This window comes from Camelus ferus, chromosome 11, assembly GCF_009834535.1.
Source record: "Camelus ferus isolate YT-003-E chromosome 11, BCGSAC_Cfer_1.0, whole genome shotgun sequence".
Taxonomy (NCBI): domain Eukaryota; kingdom Metazoa; phylum Chordata; class Mammalia; order Artiodactyla; family Camelidae; genus Camelus; species Camelus ferus.
This window is the reverse complement of record NC_045706.1, coordinates 29,416,018-29,438,591: the sequence shown is the minus strand read 5'-3', so window position 1 is coordinate 29,438,591 and position 22,574 is coordinate 29,416,018. Positions and strand designations below refer to the sequence as shown.

The following is a 22,574-nucleotide window of genomic DNA, read 5'->3' as shown; positions in this document are numbered from 1 at the left end:
CAGGCACTAAGTTCTTCACATACATCGTCTCAGCTCGTCCTCCCAATAACTTGATGAGGAAGAAACTATTATCATAGTTTTTAAACTCTATTTAAAAAAAAAAAGTTAAGGGGATCGAGGCACAGAGGTTAAAGTGCCCTGCCTGAGATCACACAGCCAGCACATGGACAGGCTGGGATTTGGCCGAGCGTCCACCTGACTCTGGCGGTCCTCTCTGAACCACATCCTGTCTGGCCTCCCTCAAAGAGGGAACTAAGGTTTTGAGGCTGGGAGCCTGGCCTGATCCAAAGAGAGGAGGCAGGAAAGGGAACTGGGAAGGCTGCGAGACATGGTCACCCTGCTTAGGGTAATTCTGCAAAGACAGCGAGACATTCACACAGAAATGCCCCCGAGACCCTAGAAGAACCATGGGGCGGGGGGAGGGGAGCCTAGGTGAGAGGGCCCGGCAGGTGGGCATTAACACAAAAGTGATGGCCGAAGGCAAGGAGGTGGAAGGAGTCAAGCAGGAGGTGAGAGCAAAGCCAAGGGCCGATCTCACACTGAGGAATGTCACGGTAATGGGCTGAAAAGCAAAAAGGGATTCCCAGAAGTTGGCAGGAGTCCTCACAGGGATAGAAAATGAACCGGAAAGGCACCAGCGAGGTGTCACTGAATCCGGAATCCGGTGAGGACAGAGTTCCAAGAAGTGGGATGTTAAATGCGTCAGAAAAAAAGGAAAAGAAAAAAAAGAAACTGAAGCAGGGGAGGCGGCATTACCTTAGGCAAAAAAAAAAAAAAAAAAAAAAAAAGTCACAGGATTGCTCCAAGGGAGCAAGTTTCAGGAGGGGACTGAGGGTAGATTGCAGGGGAAGGGATGAGTCTGTGAGAAGAAGTGGGCAGTAAGTAGCGGGGGAGGTCAGCACGGAAATAAGGAGTGTATCAGATGGTAACCAGAGAGGCCGAAAGGTTAGGGGGCAAAAAGGCGGAGTCCCTATCTTTTATAGTTATGTTCTCTTTATCTGTGAGTCTGCTTCTTTTCTGTTTTATTCACTAGTTTGTTGTATCAGCATGTGACAGCATCGCTATAAGCTTTAAAGGATGTTAAGAGCAGACTGGTTTTATGGGATGAGTTCTCAGGCTCCCAGGAAATTCCAACAGGACGTCAAGGATTTGGCAGGAAACCGGGAAGGGTGGGGGGATTTTGAGTTACCAGAGCCTGCCCTTAATAGGGCTCTGCTGAGCATCCTTCTCCCACGGGTAAGGCTTTGCCTACGCGTGATCAAGCAGCAGCAGGTGAGGCTGATTTCAAGCCACCTGACCTGGTGCTGAGAGTGGCTCACAGTCCTCACTCTGTACCGTCATCTCTTAAGAGGAAGATCACAGATATGCCAATCTCTGCGTTTCCAGACCCAGAGTAATTTGTAAGAAATTGTTAGGGCAGGTGACTCTAGCAACAATCACTTAACTGCAAACTCAGGCTGACAGTCCATGGATTTGTTCCCAAGCTGCCAGAGTCCTTTTGAGCTACAAAAATTAGCCCTGAATTATTTTAATTTAGAGGCCTGTAATCATGTGATTCATGACTGAGTGGATTTCAAAATACAGAAGGCTGAATTGCAACCTCTAAAGAAAAAATGTTTCTTTATATAGCAGAAAACCAAAGTAACACTTCATTGTACCGCGCAGGTGACAGGGCCATCCTTTGACACTGGGTTACAATGAAGCCTTGCTGTTATTTCTCACTAGGCAAATACTGATCCTCACACGACATCCGGGAACAGTTCCTGCTGGTTTCACACTGTGCTTTAAACAGGAAGGTCCTGGAAAGGGCCACTAAATTAAGGATGCTGCTGACAACCTGGACGGGGCATCTGTGTTTGTGGGAGGTGGGAAAGTGTCTCTTTTCTTCACACCCAAAGCTTTGTGACTGAGGACAGCAGTCATGCTTACACTGCACTAGGGGGAAGCGAGGGGCGCGCTCTCTACACCTATGCTGGCCCCTCTGTCCCAGCCCTTATCCTGTTTTCCTGTCTGTCCACCCAAGGGGACCAGGAGCTTCATGAGGCCAAATCCTATGTGGGTCTCATCCCTGGAGAAATCTCAGTGAGCATGAAGCCTCACAGAGGTCAAGACAAAACCTGGTAAGGGGAGGGAGGCCGGTGGTCCTGGTCCCACATCGCCGGTGCGATGGGCAAAGCCTCTTTCACTTCCTCCAGGGCACAGACTGGAGCACCAGCCCCGCCAGCCCTCTCTCCTTCAGGAGCTTCTGAACAAGACGGTGCTTTTTCTTTTTAAACAAAGCTACATTTAGTGAGCACCTACTTTATATGTCTCACTGTATCAAACACCATTCATTAGTGGATCTGTCCTAAAATAAAAAAGGTGGAAGTACTGGGCTTATTTTAGAGCAGAGAAGGTGGCCTGAGCCTGCCAGCACGATGGAGCAGCTCTGACACGCACATAGCACCTTCCAGTGTGCAAAGCACACCCCCCCTTCCCGTCGCGCGGGACCCCCTACGGCGTCTCTTTGAGGCAGGGGAGAGGGTTACCAGGCCCATTTCCCACACGAGGAAACTGGCTTAGAGAAGTGAAGTCACTTAACCAGGGATCAACAGCTAGTATAAGAAGGAAAAACCCTGACCAAACTCTGGGTCCCCTAACTTGTGTTGATGCCTTTTCAAACTCCCAAAGGCAGGCAGGCGCCTGCAGGGGCTACTTTTCAGAGCCACCCGGTTCTCAGCAGCCTGGGCTGGGGCCAGGGAGTGAAGTGGGCTGAAGTGTGGCAGCTCCAGGAGGGGCAGCAAAGGGCACCTTGAGCTCAACCACAGGCTGTCCTGGTCCTGCGGCCAAGTCCTGATACAGCTGAGAGGCTGTGACAACCCCATGTCCTCCACACTGGCTCTCCTTGGATCACAAGGACAGCAGCGGGGGTGAAGGAATACAGACATCATGGAGGAGCTGCTCAGAAAAATGGTGGCTTTATTACCACCAGATCAGAGGTTCTTAACCCCAGAGTTCACGAGTGTCTGCAAATCATCCATGTGCCATATGTTTGCACACATGTGGCTTTTTCTAAGAATGAATCTACTTCCTTCCTTAGATTCTCCAAACAAGTCCACTACCAGAACAAGGTTACAGGCCATGATACAACACCATAAGCTCCTTGAAAGCAGCACAGTTCCCTGATACAGCCCCAGAGCCTGGCTCGGTGCCTGGCAGAGTAGACACTCAGTAAAATGACAAGCGAACCAATGGAGGCATCAACTGACAGTGGTAACTCACATCTACCAGGCTCTTAGGAGTGCCAGTGCTCAGTGCTAAGCTGTTTACAAGCAGGACCTAGGAGGCACTCCCCTCTTGGGCAGATAAAAAAAGTGATCCATAGTGTAAATCATCAGTCCTAAGGTCTCAGCATTAGTAAGTGCGAGAACCAGGATTCTGGCTACAGAAAGCCAGAAGAAAATGGCCAAACATTCCCATTCCTAGCTTCCCTCATCACCCGGGCCAGCCTGTTCGTTCCCTCCCCACCCAGCACTGTCCCAATCCTGCACACTTTATCAGGGCGTGAGCTTGGATATCTGATTATATTTGCAGCCACTCTCCACCATCGTCAGCTTGAGGTGGAGGAAACTTGCCGCTCTAATGTTGTCAGTGAAAAGGGGAGCATCAGAATCACTGGGGAGCTGGTCAGAAATGCAGCTTCTCGCCTATATCCCTGAACCTGAGTCTCTGGGGCTGTGGCCTGGGAATCAGGTTTTGACCAGAAGACTCTGGTGCCTGATCGAGTCCAGGAAGCAGTGCTCTCCTGCCCTCTTCCAGGCACGGCTGGTCTGGAAGCTCTCACACCTAGGCCCACCATCCCAGGTCCTCCACTGGCATTTGGGTTTGTCACCCAAACATGAGAAAATGTGCCCACCTTTCCGAGCCCCGGACCTGGCACATCCTAGAAGAGACAGAAGCAATAGGAAGGTGGGTCCTTCACTGGGGCTGGCCAGGAGCACTCCATCCAAAGCAGAGCTCCTTGTTCTTCTCATTCAGAACAGCCTGTTCTTACCCAGCAAGGCACCTGTCACAGTCCCACGGAACACATTTTCTAGTCTGTGCCACTGGTCTGCCCCCACCAGCCTGCAAGCTCCGGGGAGGCAGGAACCACACCCATTTTCATCATCCTTACAGCCCAGCAATAAGCAGAGCTCCCAGCACATCAGAGGAGCTCACAAGACTTCCCACTGACCAAACACATCAGGTGGGGACCAGAAGATGGCTTTAGCAAGAACAGGTGTTAATGTGTAAATAAATATTTCTCACCTACCTGAAAGGCTACTGAGTCGCTTCTGCTGTTCTGTGATGAAAGAAAAAATACACAGTGTAAGTGAGGTTTCCACAGACGCAGTAGGACTAAGAAGTCCTGGCATAACTCACTAGGGTCCCCAAAGCTGCGTTCTTTCCATCCTCTGGGCTTAGACACTAAAATATTACACAGTCCAGCTGAATACAGGGATATTAATGTGGCTTCATCATTCTGGTGCGGGGTCTCCTGTCCTTCTTCCCCTAGATTTGCACCAGGATTCAGGGAACTGTCACTGTTTTCTGGTTGTTTACATCTTGTCTTAGGATGATCTGATCACTGAAGGAGACCCTCAATTCCCCTGGTATTAAAGGAGCAGGACCTTATACAACCCCAGTCTCGGTACATTTTGAGGGATATATGATCATCACCATGGCAGCTATCATCTGAGAGCTTGCTAAATGCTAGACATTGTTTTAAGAGCTTTCTCATGTGTTAACACTTCTAATCTTCGCAGTAACCCTAGCAGGTAGGTCAGCACTAGCTGGGAGACCTCAGAGAGGGGGCAGAAACTACCCAAGATGACAGTGAAAATCAGAGCTGTGCCTAGAACCTGGGTTCCCCAGGTTTCTTTCCAGCTCTCACCACCAGGCCCCTGCGGCTCCTTGACATTGGAGGGCTATGTGTTTCCCACCATCCTGGGCACTCTGGAAGAGGGGCGGCCAACACCTCCTCCAGAGGGTTCTGTGTGTACGTGCTTTGGGATAAGCACAAAAATGACCTGTACCTTCCATAGCTGCTAAATATAAAGCAGCCACATCTATAAAAATAGAACACTTGCCAGCCCATGGGTGCTGTCATCATGCTCCTTGGCGGCGTCCCCACCCTCCCTCCAGAACCAATGCGGGCAAGAAGTAAACAGAGTCACAGGGGCGCTCACAGCTGGCGGAAGGGGCCCTGTCCATGTCGGGCACGTGGATGACGCTGGCACCGGCTGGACCACAGGAAGCCCGGCAGAGCCCTAGGCTTGGCTCTGCCAGCAACTTGCCAAATGGCACTACCCAATCACATAATTTCTCAGCCTCAGTTTCCTTGTCTGTGAAGTCAAAGTGCTCAGTGGATCTGTCGTTCCCAAAGGCTATTCTCCAAGCCAGAGGCAAGGCCTTCCCCAGCAATCAAAGGCAAATTTGTTCAACTGAAAAGACTACGTTGTGTCCCACTTCTGAAGTGTGGAACAGCCTCTCTTTCATAGAGAGAGATGTGTGCAATGTAAGTCATAGAAGTTTTTCAGCAGTGTTATTCAGCAAAGTTAGAAATCAGCACCCCTAGGGTTGTCCCCAGATCATCTCACCCGACCATGAAGCTCCTGTTCTCCACAGACATGCCCTGCGAGCTTGCTGAAAAAATGCAGAACCTCTCCCCTAAGCCTCTCCGCCAAGCGCCTCCTGAATCTGGTTCCCAGGTTTCTATGCACATTAAAGACCCAGAATCTCCGAGCTAGAGCACCCGTGCACCTTAAGTCCTGAGAGTTTTCTGATTCAAATCTTCTTCCCCCAAGACTGATCATAAACCATCTGCCCTCAAACACATGTGGGACAGAAAGCTCTGGAGAGAGGGCTGGAGCTGTCAGAGCCAGGCTGGGGGCTGGGTGCCTCCGTCTGTCTGCAGTGTGTGTGTGTCGGGGGTGCTGGCTTGGGGAGACAGGGTTACTGTCACACTGTGCCCTGGGGCAGCCCAGGCAGGAACAAAAGGGAAGTCTTTTTTAGGATGACTAAACTAGAATTCTAGAAGTGGAGTAGAGTTGTCTTTCCCTCAGGAGACTTTGCAATAGTTAAGAAATTGTTTTCAAGGGTACTGTCTGTGAGGCAAAGCAGGGCTGCTGGGTTGGGTAAACTCCAAAGTGAAGCCAAAAACACTTGCCCTAGAGCCCGCTGATGATCAGTGATCTGAGGCCGGGATCCTTGACTCTTCCTGCACGCGCCTCCCACCCCCACTCAGGAAGCAGACGGTTTGCTCTTTATGGGAAGCTACCTTTTAATGCCAAAAAACTAACGTACTTTGAACCCTTTTCTGAAGGAAATGTGATTCATGCTGCAGAATTCTGATGTATAAACCCAAGGGCAGGACTTGGACCAAAGAGAAAGGCAAGAACCAAAGACATTTGGGTAAGTAAGAAGAACTCATTTGTTCAGGGAAGAAACAAAAAGGAGCTCTGGGCATTTCTATGCCCCAAAAATGCCTCACTAGGTGTCACCAGGAGCAGCTGGCAGTACACTTCTTGGCATTTCCCAAAAACCAAGTGGCCTTGGGACTAAATCCCATCTTTAGAGAAACTGCCTTTCCTTCTGGGAACTAACTTGCTTCTTTTTGAGTGGGTTTTTTTTTTAAAAGATGAGTCATAAAGAAGTTCACAGAGAACCAAAACTTCACTTTGTCCTGCATTATGGACACTTTCTGGGCAGAGAAAGCTGTTGCCAGTAAGGGGTACCGCACGGCTGCAAGGAGAAGGGGCTCTTACACAGATTAGTGTAGGGGGGGGGACCCTTTTATCTTTTGAAGAACACAGACTGATGGGTGAAAATGAATGTGGGAGCCACACAAAATGGAAAAATAAAATTCCTGAAATAACTAAGATTTGAGTGGGAAGACCCAGTGAGAAAAAGTTTCATTCATCTGCTTTTCAAGTTAGAGGCAGGAAATAGAAAACTCCATTTAATATGGAAAACAATTAGAAATAGACTCCATTCCCAGTCTCACCCCAGTTAATACGGAGGGGAGGGGAGGGGAGGGGAGGGGAGGGGAAGGAAACTGTGAGGCAGGGGAGCAGGGAGTCAAGAAAAGGAAGATCTGGTGCCGAGCTCTGAGCTCTGAACAAAATAACTAAACTGCTACTGTTCTCTGGAATTAAGACTCAAGAGCCCTTTCTACACTAGGAAACAGCCTGAAAATGTTACATGTCACACTGCAAAGGATTTTTCTGAGGTGTATTCCTCTCTGGAATTCCAAAAAGGAAAACTTGGACCTAGAACCACCTTCTGGAATTTTAAAGCAGAAGGCTCAACATATACAATTATTACTTCAAAGCATTGTTTCCCCTAAGATGCCCCTTCAGAGAAAGGGAAGAACCAACCAGAAGCAGCCAGAGGAACTCTAGAAAACAAACACAGAAACCCTCAGCCGAGCTGCCTGGGGCCGCGCAGCGTAAGGGGCAAAGAGCCACACCATCCCTGAGTCCCCAGAGGGAGCCCCTGCGTAAGGGCCCAGCGCAGCAACTCCCGGGGAGAACGAAGCTGTGAGTCACTGAGAAAAAGTTCAAAAGCTTCCGTTTGAGAGATACAAAACCACATTTTCTATTTTAGAACATTTCCCATCCACTAGGTTTTCTTCTTTTAAAATTTTTGGTACTCAAATTTTTGCTTTCTAGAAAATTCATGTCACAGAACTACAGGGTTTAGGACAGCACTTAAAAGAGGTATGACTGCACCTGGGTCGTCCCAGCACAGCTCCAGCTAGAATCCTCATGACAGGAATTAAGGCACAGTCTTTCCTTTCTTTTTGGAGCTCCCATCTGAGGAAAACTGAATCTTCAGGGACACACACGCCCCCTGTTTACTTGTTCAGAGACCTGACATCACCCCCGATCAGGGGCCTCTGTCTGCGGCTGTGACCCACTTTGTGGGTCGTGGCAGCGAGCAAACTGGGGCAGGTGGCCTCAGGGAAGAACGGGATTTACGAAAAATTCTGTGGATTGGCAGAATTCTCGCCCCAGATGTCACAGAACAGCTCTGCGGGCTGCAGCGAGCTGGGGGCGGGGTGCCCTGCGCAGAACCCTTACCTCGGTTGTGCTGCAGGAGCACGATGGTGGGGTTGACGATCGTCGTGGAGGGGTAGGCAGATGGTGGCTTGCTGACTGGTGCAGAGGTTTGGGAGTCAGTTCCAACGTGGGACAAAGAGACTTCATTTAGTGGGGGACTTGAGTCCTGAAAAGAAAACACACACGGCCACTTACTGTAACTACAGGAAACCTGGAGGTGATGCTCTTTAAAAAGAAGAGATTTAAAGCTTTATGAGGACTTTAATTATGAAAAGTAATGTAACGAGTAAGACATATCAATTCCAGTTAGAAATTTAATCTGCAATATCTATTTTCTTTGTTGGTATTAGTAAGGGGAGAGAAGGAAGGTGAACTGTTACTCGGTCTCAGCAACGTCATTCATTATTTTCACCTGGTCATAGCTGTGGATCAATCCGGTTACTGAAAAAGCAAATTCAAGTCAAAGTAGCATAACATGCAAAACTCATGCAATTCTCAGTGCAATCTGAGGACAAGAGCTGGTTTAATTGGGGGGAAGATCAGGAAAAGTTTAGTACACTTGTTTAAAGAAACATGAGACAACATGAAGACATGAAGCCTTCGATGTAAGAACAGAAAAGAGACGAGCATTGGAACTCTTGGAAAGCTACTTTTAGTATCTACATCACTGAACTTACTAGCAACTTGCTTCTGAGATTTGGGTATTATCCTGTCCCATTGTGACATTTTTTTCACTCCAGTATTGAGTGAGAAAGATCTCTGAAGTCAAAGTCCTAACTTCAAAATCCTGAGGTCTCTGCCTGAAATACCAATAAAATTACTACTATACTAACATTATAATCTGCATGATGAGAATAATGCCAGCCTTTTAAAGTCATGAAGACCTCAAAATGTAGTAAGGATATGTAGACAGCTTCCTCTATCACACCTATAAATTTTGTAAAGTTTCTATTTTGGAATTTACCCTAAAGCCAGAATGTCATTCTTAAAAGGTTTGAAAAACAAGACAGAATTACCTTCCAGATAAGAGTAGAGCTCAAAGCAGTCAGTATGCCCCAGCAGAGATCAGCCGCCCTGGCCCTGTACGTACCTGCAGGACAAGGGCCACGCCTCCCACCCACCTCTTCCCCCTGCACCTAGCACAATGCCACATGAGTGACAGGAGCCATCAACCAGCAAAGGTGTTTCTGAACAATTTCTGCAGCAAGACAACACGTGCCCATCGAAAGAGAGGATGTGAGTGTCAGGAGCTGGGACAGTGCCTGACACACAGTAGGGGCTTCCTTAAAAACACAGGTTTGGTCAGCCCACCTCTTCTGAAAGTGCCCTAATGTCACAGCTGTCAGTTACGAGTGGCAGCTCAGTTTAGTAAATGAAACCTTGTCCCAAGACTCAAGAGGCACAATATAATCTTGTATAAAAGTGTCTTATCTCTGTTTTTCCTTTTGTAAAGTGGAAAACAATTCACACTTATCCTAACTTACCTTCAAAGTGATGTAACAAAGACAAACGACATAACAATGAAAACTGCCAAGATACACACAGCAATCAGGCAGACAGCTCTTTATAAACTCCTGGATGCAGCAAGTGAACACTAAGCATCTTACAAATTTTATTCCAGCATTTAAGCCTTATTTCTGGAACATCACAAAAATGGCTATTGACTAAAAGAATCGGGATCAATGAACACGAATCTCCTTCCCTCTTACTCTCCAGTCATTGCAGGTGGAGCAGATACCAACTGGTGGCTTGGCCGCCACCCACAGGGGCTCCTGCTCTTGACAACCGTCACTCAAGCAGTTTCCTTTTTCACCTCTTACTCTGTATCCAGGGCCAAACCAGAAGTTATGGGGCCAAATGAAGTCCCTCCTGGGAAGTCTGTACCAGGCTGACCAGGCAGGTTTGAGACATTGAGGACACTGTCCCAAATGATCTGTCTGGGCAACCTGCAACAAACTCAACATGAAAATCTAGATCCCCATAAATGACCAAGTGTGGGTACGCGAGAACACTGCTCATGATGGTGCACTGAAAACAAGACCTGCTTTACACGCTGCTCTAGAGAAACACTCTGTGCCTGAACTCTTCAAAACAAGAGTGGTATCTAAAGTCACATATAAGTTGAGCTGAGGTGAGAAGAGGGTATCAGTGAACCATCTAGCAATTTTCTTCAACAGAGCTGAGTTGCAAAAAGCTCTAAGCTAGGATATCTAAGCCCCTGGCCACATCTGGCCAGGTCCTCACCTAACTGCGTCATGCTGTATCTATGATTTGAGAAGAGGATGTAGCCTTTCTCAGCTCTGGTGGCCTGGGAGTAACTTCTGCTACAAGCCAAAAAAAAAAAAAAAAAAAAAGTTTCCTTCCTGCTTTCTGCATGACGGGCTTCAGTTTAATGAGCCCTCTGAGCCAGTTTTGTAAGTATATCTCTTTGCGTGGAGGGATGTCAATGAACGTTTAGTTCCATCAGCCAATTGCAAGACCCGCTAAGTCACTACATCTCAAAACGTGGCCCACAGATTCTCAGCATCAGAGTCTCCCAGGATGCCTGTTACCCAGTTTCAGTCCCTAGGCCCCTCCTCAGACCCACTCAACCAGAAAGTCTAGCAGTACAACCTCAGACAATCCCATGCACACTAATCTTGAGCAGTAATTCACTACTGAGATAAATCCTCTGTTCGCGCTTGTGCCCGCAGAATCTAGCAGAATACCTGGAATATGGGAGGTACTCATGATTGATTGCTGATTAGCCAGTTACTCATATTTGAAGGACTCTGGCCTGTTTGCTAGGGCAAGTCCCTGGCACCACAGCTAACGTTTACTGGGCACTCTCTGTTCCGAGCACCGGAATAGGAACTTTTATGTGCTCAGCCCTGCTGCACCCTACAGCCCTGACAGATCCAGGAAGCTCCACTTTACAACTCACACTGAGCTGCTTTCACTCTCAATTCCCAGGGCTCCCGAGGGGACAACAGACCGAGTCCTCTGACTTAGCCTTTCCTCTAAAGCTCCTGGGCTTTTCCCCTTACAGGACAGGACCTCAAGCATCAAGATGCTCCAACTTCCCACGACCACTGGGGTGCTGTTTTGCCACAAAGGCTCCTGGCAGCCACTACGCAGGGGCCCCAGCAATTTTTCTGCCTTTGGAGGCAACAGTGCTAACACTTATACCAAACTTTTATAACCATTCACTCAATTAAGCTCTTTTTCTGTTTAAAACCCAGTCCTTGCCATTGCTGTATATAAAAGAGTTCGCTTACTTGCAAGATCAACAAGAGTGAATCTTTTCCTCCCTAGAATCTCCCTGCTCCCTGGTGGAGAAGCGGTTAGCACCATGCCTGCTGGTGGCTTTTCCAGGCAATTCTCCAGCCTTCCTCAGCTCTCCACATTACATCTGCCTAGCCTACGAAGGGGCAGCTAGCCAAAGGAAAGGCCAGCTAGCCAAAGGAAAGGCCACGGAGGCGGTCTGCTCTGCAGGAAGACGTGCATTCGGAACAGGACAGAGAGGAAGAGGGTCTTGAGAGGTGGGTGAACAGCCACAAGAGGCCCACGGAATGCACAGGGCAGGCATGCTCTAGTGAAAGCAAACACGGTTCTGGTCATCACACAAGCACAGGGCAGCCAACATATCTCTCAGAACTCAGTATTTCAGTGAGAAAGGGTCTTTTGGTTTTGCTGTTGTTGTTGTGGTTTTACTGCCGGGAGCAGACAGTCAGGAAAGCTGTGAGGGAGGGGATCCAGCAAGCTTACGGTACTTGAAACAGCTCCCTTGAGGCCAGGCTCCGAGGCTCTGCGGAGGCCCTCGGGCACCGGAGGGACCAGCGGAGGCGGTGGTGAGAAGGATGGTGGCGTCTGGCTCGCGGGAGGGAAGGAGCCAGGAGCACGGGCTGGCTGGCTGTGGTGGGACCACCTCTGCAGGTGAGGGGGAATGAAATCATCTAGAGTTGGCAAGGCCAGAGGTGAGCCGGCAGGGGTGGTCGCCGGGACCGGGGGGCCGCGTGGCCCCAGAGATGCTGGGGGTCTGTCAGTGCCTTCGTGACCTCTGTCAGTGTTAACCAGGTAGAGAGGGACAACTATGACCTCGGGCTGGGCTGGGCTGGAGGACGTGGCATCCTGTAGGAAATAAGGGGGTTGTTATGTAAAGGGGTACGGCAGGGAAGAAGGAATTCCACATTTAAAGTCGAGAGTGGACATGCAGTGGTGTACTCTGAGAAACATTTAATTGGTGCTCTGTCCTCAGAGTACATGAGACAGTCAGTGCTAGCCAGCTGGCCTCCTGACACTCTATGACACAGAGGGAACCCCATCCAAGTTTACTTTCCATCCATCTATTTTTGAATCCTTTTAACACTTTAGAGAGAGAGAAAGAGAGAACAGAACAGGCAGGCAGGCTGTGTTTAACCCCCAAACCACTTGCAGAGCCTGAAAGCCTGGGAGTAAATACAACTTCTCTGGCACCTTGTTATAAGACATACATAACACAGAACATCTCATCGTATTATTAGTCTACGGATTCCGCGCTCCAGCATACTTACGTATTTACAGAAAAGAGAGGGGGCAGACGGAGAGGACTGTGCTGAGATGTTTAGAGAGAACTCAGGACCCAAGCTGCAGCAGTATTAACGAGGAAGGGAGGGTGGGGCGGCCCAGAAAACAAACGAGCTGCTCGCATGAGTTTCGAAAGAGACGGTGTAGAAGACACACAAACATTCCTAGTTCCTTGCCTTGGCTGGACACCACGGCTGCAAAAGGTAAGGCTCTTTTCTCTTCCGGTTTTCGGGATCAGAGGTAACCTGGGGACCTAGCACAGGTGGTCTCACTGCATCTGGGAACGGAGACTGAGTCCCCAGTGAAGGACTCCCGCCACGGTTAACGGCATCTTTACGGATGTCAAAGAATAGCTTGGGAGGGTCAGGAGGAGGAGCAGAGGGTGGCCTTCCAGTGCCGGAGGTGCGGGAGACAAGGCTGGGCGCCGGTGCTCGAGTGCCTGCAGCTTCCCGGGGAGTGCCTTTGGCTGGGTCACGTGCAACACGGGAGAGGCTTTCCGATGCCACCCAGCGAATGTTGTGCGATAAACAAGGTACATATAAGCTGCTGACCTTTTTATTCCCAACTGCCTCATGACGTGGGTTAGAGCTCACATTCTCTCTCTCAACTGTCCTGGCGGCTGCATAGCGCTGCTGGGGTTGGGCCGAAGCGCCGGGGAATGTGGAACCCGGAAGCGGGGGCCCGGGATGTGGCACACCTTTGGGGGCTGATCTGGCTGCCAAGGCGACAGGGACCAGCTGGGGTCGTGAGGGGCTCTGCTGGCTGGGGGTGCTGGGCGGGACATAAGGCTTGGGTGAGCTCAGGTAGAGGGAGTCCTTGTAGGGGCTGTGGGTGCTGGGGGACTGCCATGCAAAGCGGTCCTCCATAGGGCGAGGAGGACGACGTGGGGGAGAGAGGACCTTTGGTATTATTTTAAAGATACGATAAAAAGAAAGAGGAGGGGAAATGGAAAGAAGGACGACCATTAGAAACAGCAGCACAACACGATCTGAAGTAAAAAAACAAGTCTTGATATGTTTTCAAGCAAATCCTCAGCTTGTGGCTCACTTATTTCTCCTCTGGGTAAAGCCAAGGGCTGAATTATACTCACCTGGAAAGGCAGGCTTCACTCTCCTTTGCATCCCAGGGAGCCTGAGTGCTTAGCCAGGTGCTGAGCCAATTGGACACCAGTCCGGGGTTGACCCCCACCCTCGGAGACCCCTGACTGAAGGAGGGGACCCAGGGGCCCAGTGCCAGTGGAGGGAGCCCCTGAGACCCCAATCTTCTCCCATCACCTTTCCTCAAAGCTTTTCCTCTTTATGCCTTTAGCTTTAAAAGTTTAAGTTCACTGAAACTCCTGAGTGTGCATCCTTCTTTTCCCTTAGGAAACGAGGAACTGGAAGGATCATCCTTATTTGCGTTCACAGGAAACAGAAGCCTCAACTGAATCACTACGAGTCAGCACTCAGTTCCACAAGCATAACAAATTAAAGCTCACCAAGAAGAGAACGCTAAGAAGTTAGAAGCCACATGTGCTCTTTTCTTGAAGGAAACAATTCCATGGAACTCATTATTAGAAGGAAGACAAGCATGAGATTAAAAGCACGTAGTCTCCCATTTTTGATGCACCCAGAACACAGGGAGCAGGCAATGAGGAATTTGATTGGCCGGCTGGATTGTACTGTGCCTGGCTTACCAAATTCCAGCCTGTTCCCCATTCCCAGCCAGCCCACCAGGCACAGGCAATCCTAGGAGAGGGTGGTCAGCCTCAGGCTCCCAGGTTAAGCCCAAAGCTCTAGTTCTAGGCTCAGAGCTACAAAACTGTAGTTCTCTTCTCATTCCCTCTCCCTCAACACAGCCCCAAGCTTCTCCTTGGGTTTCAGTGGGGCCAAAGGTCAGGAAATTGGGTGACTCTACAGATGATCTCATTTTAAGGACAGCCATCTGTCAACCTACGGCTCAACTGGGGATGAGACTGTAAGGAAAGTTTATTTTCCTGATGTTATGAACTGGATGTGTATCCCCCAAAATTCATAAGTGGAATCCCTAATCCCAAGTGATGGCACCTGGACACAGGGCCTGTCGGTGGTAATTAGAGTTAGACGAGGTTACGAGAGTGAGGCTCCAGGAGGGGATTAGCATCCTTGTAAGAGGAGGAAGAGAGACCAGAGTGCTCTCTTTCCACCAGGTTAGGACACAGTGAGAAGGTGGCTGTCTACACACCAGGAAGAGAGCCCTACCTAGGAACCCAACAGGCTGGCACCTTGATCTTGGACTTCGCAGCCTCCAGAACTGTGAGAAATAAATGTCTGTCAATTAAGCCACCTGTCTTTGATATTTTGTTACAGCAGCCTAAGCCGAGACGCCTAGATTCTCCTCACTGCTGTAAAGATAGCTCAGTACAAGGAGGAAACCAGCACCTTCCACTGAGTTGCACAGGTAAAGTCTATTAGAGTCTGGTTGGTAAGTGGTAAATGGATTGTGACCCAAAACTGGGAAGGTGCAAGAGTGTGGGTCTATTTTGGGGTTGTTTTGTATTTTACTATTATTTTTCTGTGGCGTGTAGAGACAGCAAGAGGAAGGGACATTAGCAAGGGTGAATAGGTGAGAATTAAGTATGAGTCTGGACTAGAAGATCAACCCAGAGACAGTAAATAACTTGTCCCTTGGTAAACTCAGTTTTCAAGTTACACAAAATGTATTTTCAGCAGTCAGGAGCAAGGCCTTGCAGACGTGCTCTCTTGGTTTCAGTGAACTTAGGCTGCAGGTTGGAGTGTGTTCACAGACTAAAACGCTGCCCTCTAGAAACAAAACACTTGAACTAGGATGCACCAAAGCGACTGAGGGTAAGCTGATAATGGTTGTCAGGGAGGTAAATAAAAGGCAATTTTGAGTTAGGTTCAGATTTACTCTTCCTTTGAGCTCAAGCATCCCCCATGTGATTTGCTTCTTGTCCAAAGATAGAAATTGATTTCAGTGAGTTTTTAACTTAATTTGGCTATGGCCATATAAGATGTCAGGGCTGCATTACATCAGGCCTGAGTCTTCCCAGGGCTCTGACCCTGGAGAGAGAACTTCCCCAGAGTGTTGATAACACACCCAGAGCCAAGGCCTTCCTGTCCTGGGGCTTCTTTTAGCCCTAAAGAAGGAGGAGGGTAGGCACAGTCCCTTTACATGGCAGGAACTCCTTTCTGTTTTATTGTAAATATTGTGGGGACCCCACAGGCAGCTGGCATTTCTCCCTAGGTGGGTACTAATGAAATTCCATTTATCTTTTTAGAAGGTAGGGCAGTGAAAAGGTGGGGCTGCTTGAAGAACTGATATGTTCCTAGCGTGGGCAGTTTCAGAAACTACCAGCCCCTGCCTCCCTGCGAGACCACCACGAGGATGCTGTCAGAGAGGGAAGCCCTGCTCCCTGTCACTGAAGGTGAGAGAGAAGGGCAGTAGGAGAATGGATTCCCTGCTGGCCTGTGAGTCTCCTGGACTCCAACTCAGTCCTTGTGAGGAGATGGTGGGCCCGCAGGGGTCTGCGAGCTGTCCTCATCTGAAACCAAGCCACAGCAGTCACCAGCCCAGCCCTCCGTGGCCTTGTCTGAGCCAGGGTATACTTACAGCCCCGGCAATGGCGATAAGGACAAGAAGTCACTTTTGCATTCAGAAAACACATCCCAGAGGTAATGCGTAACTAAAGCTTCTCAAAAGTTGGATGGCCGGTTTTACACTGAATATTCAGAATCAAATCTCTGCATCAGCAATTTACCAGGCATCCTTTAAGACATTCCAGTAAAACGAAAATTCTCTGATAGTGACAGAGAAGAAAACACATCCACTATCCGTAGGCGATATTACAAGATGATCATTCTTATTGGGAAGCTCACCCTTACAAACTCCTGGAGGGCACCGCTTCACATGGTGACCTGAACGCAACAAACGCTCAGGAAAGTTACCATAAGTAAATGTATTTAAAGGGGGTTTTTACTTACTTCATATGCTGTTAAAATTCTCTACGTAGAGGAGCTACTTCAGAGGCCACAAGGAATTAGTGGCTTACCCTTCGGGCCAGTTCCCTGACAGTGGAAAAGGATGTCCTTCTGCATCTGCCTTGAATTAATCAGCATTATTTCCTAACAACGATAGAGAGCCAATTGGATCCATTCTTGAGAGAACTGAGGAGGACGTGTGTCTGCCATTGGCAGATTCTGGGAAAGGTCTTATAAATGGGAAAACTACGGCACGTCATTTACCAGGCCACTGACCACCCACGTTCCCTGAGTCTAAAAGGACTTCAGGAGGCCAGACACCTTCACAGCTCCTGGTTCTGACCAGTGGCCCTGCATGCACACGGCAGTGGCTAAGGGAGGCAGGCCATGGCAGAGGTGACAATGCTCCATGGTCCTGCCTCAGCACACAAGGCAGACGATTCTACAACCTCCTCTAAGCCTGGGGACACGGGGGTTTGCGGAGGGGAAGGAAGGCGTCATCTCTGACTCAGTGTCATTCCACGGACCAGTGCAATTTTATGTCCTCAGGGGCAGAACCCGGAGGATCCTCGGAGAAGGAGGGTTGAGAACCAGGAAGTCCTGGGCTCCTTGTGAGTTCTGGGAGCATGTGCACAGGATGGAGGTGCAGGGAGGTGGCCTGCACAAGGGACACATTTCTGCCACATGTTTTGAGCAGCACTGCTCTTTTTAAAAGAAAAGACTGCTCTGTTCCATGGATGGTACTCCTCTACGTAAAAACCCTCTTCACAGATCATCCGAATTAAAACGGGGTCTATTTCTTTTGTCAAAATGGCAAAGTAGCAACAGGGTGGGGAAGGAAGAAAGAGGAGGAAAACAACTCAAGGGAAAAACTGAAGCACAACTATTCCTGCTCCAAGTTGGACAACTTCGGGGATTTTCTTCCGTAGGGCAGCGCTAGGCAGTGTAGACCCCGCCATACTGCCACTTTGACATTCATCTGCCTGCTTCCAGGCTGCCAGGTTAGGGTCTGGCCACAGCTACCTGATCTTAATCTGTAAGAATGGAGTTGCTGGAAGTCTTACAGCCCCAACTCCAGCAAATGAAAGGAACAAACACAAGAGTGCACTCCTCTTTTGAGTATTAGGCTCAGACCTTTTTCCGACTTGGCATTCCCTCTTACAGAACATTTCCACATATGTTTCAAACCTACGAAATACTGGGCTTATATTTTGGATGCCCAGGTACAGACCAACCTCATCCTATGTGCCTGCTTCCCTTGACCCCAGCTTCTCCCTCACTCGGGTCCTCCCAGGGCTCTTCTGGAGTCAGCCAAAAGTGCGCCTCAGAGCTTAGTCCAGCATCCAGCTGGGCGAGCGGGAAGTCACAAGGGCAAGCTAACAGACTCAAGAACAGCCCCCCGCCCACCCCTGGGCACATGCCTACCTGGGGCTTGTCGGAAGGAAGGCTGGGATGCACGCTTCTGTAGCCCTTGGCAGCAAGTGAAGAGGGCTGGGCGTTTCCATTGGCATCGGCATTGGAAGAAAGCCTCCACTCATCTGAGAGATAGGGGAGGGAAAAAAAAAAAGAACCCCCTCACTCACAGGAACACTCCCTGGTTCCCCCTCTAATTTAAGGGTTCTGGGTGGAAGGCAGGGACAGAAAGGATGCAAGAGAAAGCATACCTGCTGAGGAATTCTCTGACTCCAGAACTACGCGTGGTGCAGAAAGGATGAAAAGAAGAAGAAAAGGGGGAAAAGAGAAATGGTTACATTTGCAGGAAACAAGCATGTGCTGCACAGAAAGGCGAAAATCCAGCACCCCATTGCCTGACACAAAATGCCCTCAGTCACGATGGCCTAATTACCATAGGAACCCACTCTAAACCGTGATGTGCTCACAGGCGCTGACCTTTGGAAACACAAGGCTCACATTCACAGTAATGAAGAAACAATTGTTCTTGACATTCTTATTTTACAGACAACGAGGCCGCACAACTCCCCTGTCCAGTCCCGACTCACTAACTCGCATTCCCCTTCTTTAAGCCTGATGTGGGCTCAGAATGACCTCCCTCATTAGCAGGCTGGGCTAATTAAAAGGCCCGGAGAGGGAGGTGTCGATAAGCACTTTTTCCACAGTCGCTGGTGCTGGGAGAACATGATTTAAGCCCAGAGGTATCTGCTGTGATAAGGGCTTTTTTTTCTCCCTGTCTGCCTTTCTTCTTTCCATTAAATGAGCCACATGAACATTTCAAAATCTCGTCACCCTGGGTTTCCGTCACACTCCAGGGTCCCCCTGTCTCCCTTCAGCCAGCTACCACCCTGCCCTCTGTCCCTCACCTGGCACACCTCAGAGACCCTAAGCTTTCCTAAGTTGATCCACCCAGCACCACGAGGCAGGAGGGCACAGTGGTTACAAGCTCAGCTGGAAAGGCAGCTGGACCTCAATTCAAATCCTGGCTTCACCACCACCTATGGGCTGTGACCCTGGGCAAGTTATAAGCCTCAGTTTTCCCATCTGACAAATGGGAGTAATGATATGCCTGCTTCATACATGGTTTTTTTCATACATGTTGTCATAAGAATTAAATGATGTAATGCATGAGTAAGGCTTAGCACAGTTCCTAGCAGAGCTCAGTAAATGTCATTTATCATCACCTTCTGCATCATCTCTTGTCTCTGTTCTCCATCTTCCACATAGCCCAGGGGTCAGCAAACCTTTTCTATAAAGGGCCAGTTAGTAAATACTCTGGGCTTTGAGGGCCATATGGTCTCAGCTGCAACTATTCAGCTCTGCTGTTGCAGCACAAAAGCAGCCGCAGACAATGCTGAGTGAGTGAGCGAGGCTGGGCTCCAAAAAATCCTTATTTATGGGAACTGAAATCTGAATTTCATGTAATTTTCACATGGCATACAATGTTCTTTGATTTTTCTTTCAATTCTTATAAATATAAACCCAGATGCAAAAGAAAGCATCCTCGTGCTTTCTGTCTGATTGTGGCAGCCCAGATTGAAGGGGGGAGGAGAGGGAAGATTTGTTGCAACTCAGAAGTAACCTTGTGAACAGTAAATAAAAGCCTGCTTTACTCCAAGGAGTTCAAGTTTACAAGGAAAGTATTAGCAAATTATTCCCTTCCCTCTACCCTTGCCTTCTGATTGATTCCACTTTTAAAAGCATAAGGTCAAGTCTAATTAAACACAAGCCAAAAAAACTTATAGATCTATGTATATAGATATATAAATATATATACATTCACACACATACATATACATATACTCCATTCTTAGTTAACAGGCTGTGCAAAAGCAAGCATAGGCCAGATCTGGCCCAAGTGCCAGAGTCTGCCAGCCCCTCATCTAGTCAGCCCCTTAACTTCCTCCTCTCTGGCTGCCTCCTCCTACCTCACCCCATAGAAAGAGGGGACTGAGACTCAGCTCCACGTCAGTGTGGGTCCCTCAGGGATCAGAGATGGGCTTTCAGGATGTCTAGTTGAGATTGAGGAATGTTTACTGAACACCTAAGTGCCAGACGCTATGAGTCCCTTTTGCAGACTTTTAGTATTTATTTCAGTGTACATGACAAGTCTGTGAGGCAGGTAATCAGGCTACTTCATGGATGAGGAGACAGAGAGGTCAACTGACTTGCCCAAAGTCACACAGCCAGGAAGCGACAAAGCAGTCGGCACAGGTTTCCAGAATCAAGCGTAGCTCTCTGTCCACCACCCACAGCCACCCATCCCACCATCAGTCACAAAGCAGAGCCTACATTCCGGAGGTGGTGGAGGCCAAAGGGTGTCAGCAAAGGCCAGGCAGGGCAAAAGGTGATCTGCATCCATGAACAGTAGTCTAGCTGCATCAGAATCACTGGGGGTGCTTGTTAAAATACACACTGCCAGGCCCTACCCCCTGAGTTTTTGGCTCAGATGAGAGAGGCCTGAGAATTTGCATTTCTACCATGTCTCCAGGTTATATGAAGGCTGCTAGCTGGTTCAGCGCGCAAAGCACACTTTGATCATCACTGATATATTATGAATACTCAAAAGCATCTTCATCCTGGGAAACCATCCATTTCTGCAAATTTCTTCCCCCTCTAAAACAAAGTTTTTATAACATGTTTCAATTGTATACTCTTTTAGCAGGCTGCCTGTCACTTTTCTGCCACTCCCTTATGGACAATTCCCAGATATTTGTCTTCTCTTCCCAACCACATAGCTGGGAAATTTACAGGACTTGAGTTTTACATTAGTGCAACATACTGGCTTACATGACCAAGGACAAGTTGTTAGTCACCCTAGACTTCACTCTCCTCATCTGTGAAAGAGAATCCTTGCCCCATGCACACCTCACAGGGCTGCTGAACATACGGAGGTCAGGTCTGCGACGTGTTCTAAAAGTGGCCATTTTTAACACTCACTGGTGCCTGCTTCCAGATCCCTGGCCCTGAGACTTCCTCACACCCGCAGGCCTCAAACACTAGGCGACACACTGACAAGGGTTCTCCTTCCTCCCCTGTGTCCGTCACTCTTACTGTCTCATCTTCCTAAGTTATTCCCAGTCCAGCTTTGTCAAGTCATCCTATCAAAATTATTAGATTTACACACACTATCAATAGGTTCTGAGTGAGAGGCAAGCAATAAAGGACGTGAACTCTGCACATGGATGGGGGAGCACATTATTTTGCCCCCTCTTTGGTTCTCAGTTGGGTTGGTTCTATTCGTGTGACACCGGCAAATAGATATTTTGTGGAAAGTTGCAAGGAGTTTGTTCCTCCAAATCCCTAGGTGCCATAGAGGGCCTGCCATCGTGGCGTCGGACTGCCTAGTTTGAGTCCTAGCTTGTCAGTGCACGTCCTGCAGCAAGTGACTTAGCCCCACCTGTGAAGTGAGGTCGTATCTATCCCTGGAATCATGAGGACTATGCAGAAGTACCTGGCATAAAGCATGTGCTTCAGTAAGGGCAGAATCCAAAGTGTAAAAAAAAATTTCCCTAGACAAAGAAGTCAGAGTGGTTAACTACTGCCATTTGATAAATTGCTTTAAAAACATCTTCGGAGATCAACCCACTTTTTCTTCTCATTCCAAGTCTTTAAAACTGTTCTCTTATCTTGTCCCACAAAAGGCAGTTCCTAGGACCTCTCTGAACATTCTTCTCTTCCTTATTTAAAAGAGCTGCATTTCGGACATTTCATCATCATCCGTTACCTAGTCTTCTGAACCCTGAAGGTTGGTAGCAGCCCAGGGCCACTTGTGTGTCTGAGTGTGGCAGGTGAAATTTTACATAATCATTAATGATTGACTCTTGGTTAGGGAGAATGTCAAAATGCTTCTTCAATAAATGTTACCAAGGCAGAGGAGGGCCTTGGCAAGCTAGATCCTGAATGGGTTTTGCAGCCCTGAAGAGACTGAGCCTTTCCATGGGAAATTTTATTTTGCCTTATCTTTCCTTCCATCTGTTCTTTATATACAATCTTTTCTGGCCTGCGGCCACAGCTTCCTCACATTTTCCCTTATCTCATTCTGTGCAGACTTCATGCCGGTCTGTTGGAAGGCTGTCTTGCGGATCACTTCTCGGGATCTTAGGATACTTTTCATTGAGTCAGATTTGTGTGTTATGGTTGAGTATCCAAGAGTCAGAGGAAAAGTGTTGAAAGTGGGTCTGAGAGTGTTCTACATCTTGTTTAATTTCTATTCATGCTGTGTGGTAAGAAATTTATCCTCACCCGAAAGGAAGTCTGGCCTTTGCTCTCTAGCTTCCAGGAGTTAATCCCTAAGCCGTTGGAATATCATCCTGATAGGACTGTCTTTGCGCCACACCACTAATGTGATTGAGGGTGGGAGCTTTGAGCTCAAGCTCCTAGTGGACTGGGGAGTGAGATGAACCCTTTGGGCAGGAATAATACTCACGTAATAGAGCCCCAATAAAAACTCTGGACACAACAGCTTGGATGACCTTCCTGGTTGGCACCATCCTGGGCATGTGGTCACACAGCGATGCTGGGAGCTAACTCCCAG

The 22,574-nt window shown here is 48.6% G+C and overlaps 1 protein-coding gene and 1 long non-coding RNA gene across 51 annotated transcripts in view; one reads left to right on the top strand and one right to left on the bottom strand.

The window, feature by feature from the left end:
- SORBS1 (sorbin and SH3 domain containing 1) overlaps window positions 1-22,574 on the bottom strand; it is a 208,338-nt gene that overhangs the window by 72,842 nt on the left and 112,922 nt on the right. For 20 of the 50 annotated variants that reach the window (XM_032491233.1, XM_032491239.1, XM_032491236.1 and 17 more), the window contains 6 exons: window positions 18,250-18,276; window positions 18,011-18,123; window positions 12,803-13,525; window positions 11,829-12,191; window positions 8,103-8,247; window positions 4,292-4,321 (listed from right to left, as the gene is read on the bottom strand). In XM_032491233.1, the coding sequence (XP_032347124.1) occupies window positions 4,292-4,321; window positions 8,103-8,247; window positions 11,829-12,191; window positions 12,803-13,525; window positions 18,011-18,123; window positions 18,250-18,276 (1,401 nt within the window). The remainder of the gene's footprint in view (window positions 1-4,291; window positions 4,322-8,102; window positions 8,248-11,828; window positions 12,192-12,802; window positions 13,526-18,010; window positions 18,124-18,249; window positions 18,277-22,574) is intronic. The other 30 variants (XM_032491272.1, XM_032491254.1, XM_032491257.1 and 27 more) reach the window with 9 other exon arrangements.
- On the top strand, window positions 12,245-19,220 carry LOC116667105. The gene is made up of 3 exons (XR_004323865.1): window positions 12,245-12,829; window positions 13,991-15,044; window positions 15,886-19,220. It is a non-coding gene; the product is annotated as an uncharacterized LOC116667105 (long non-coding RNA).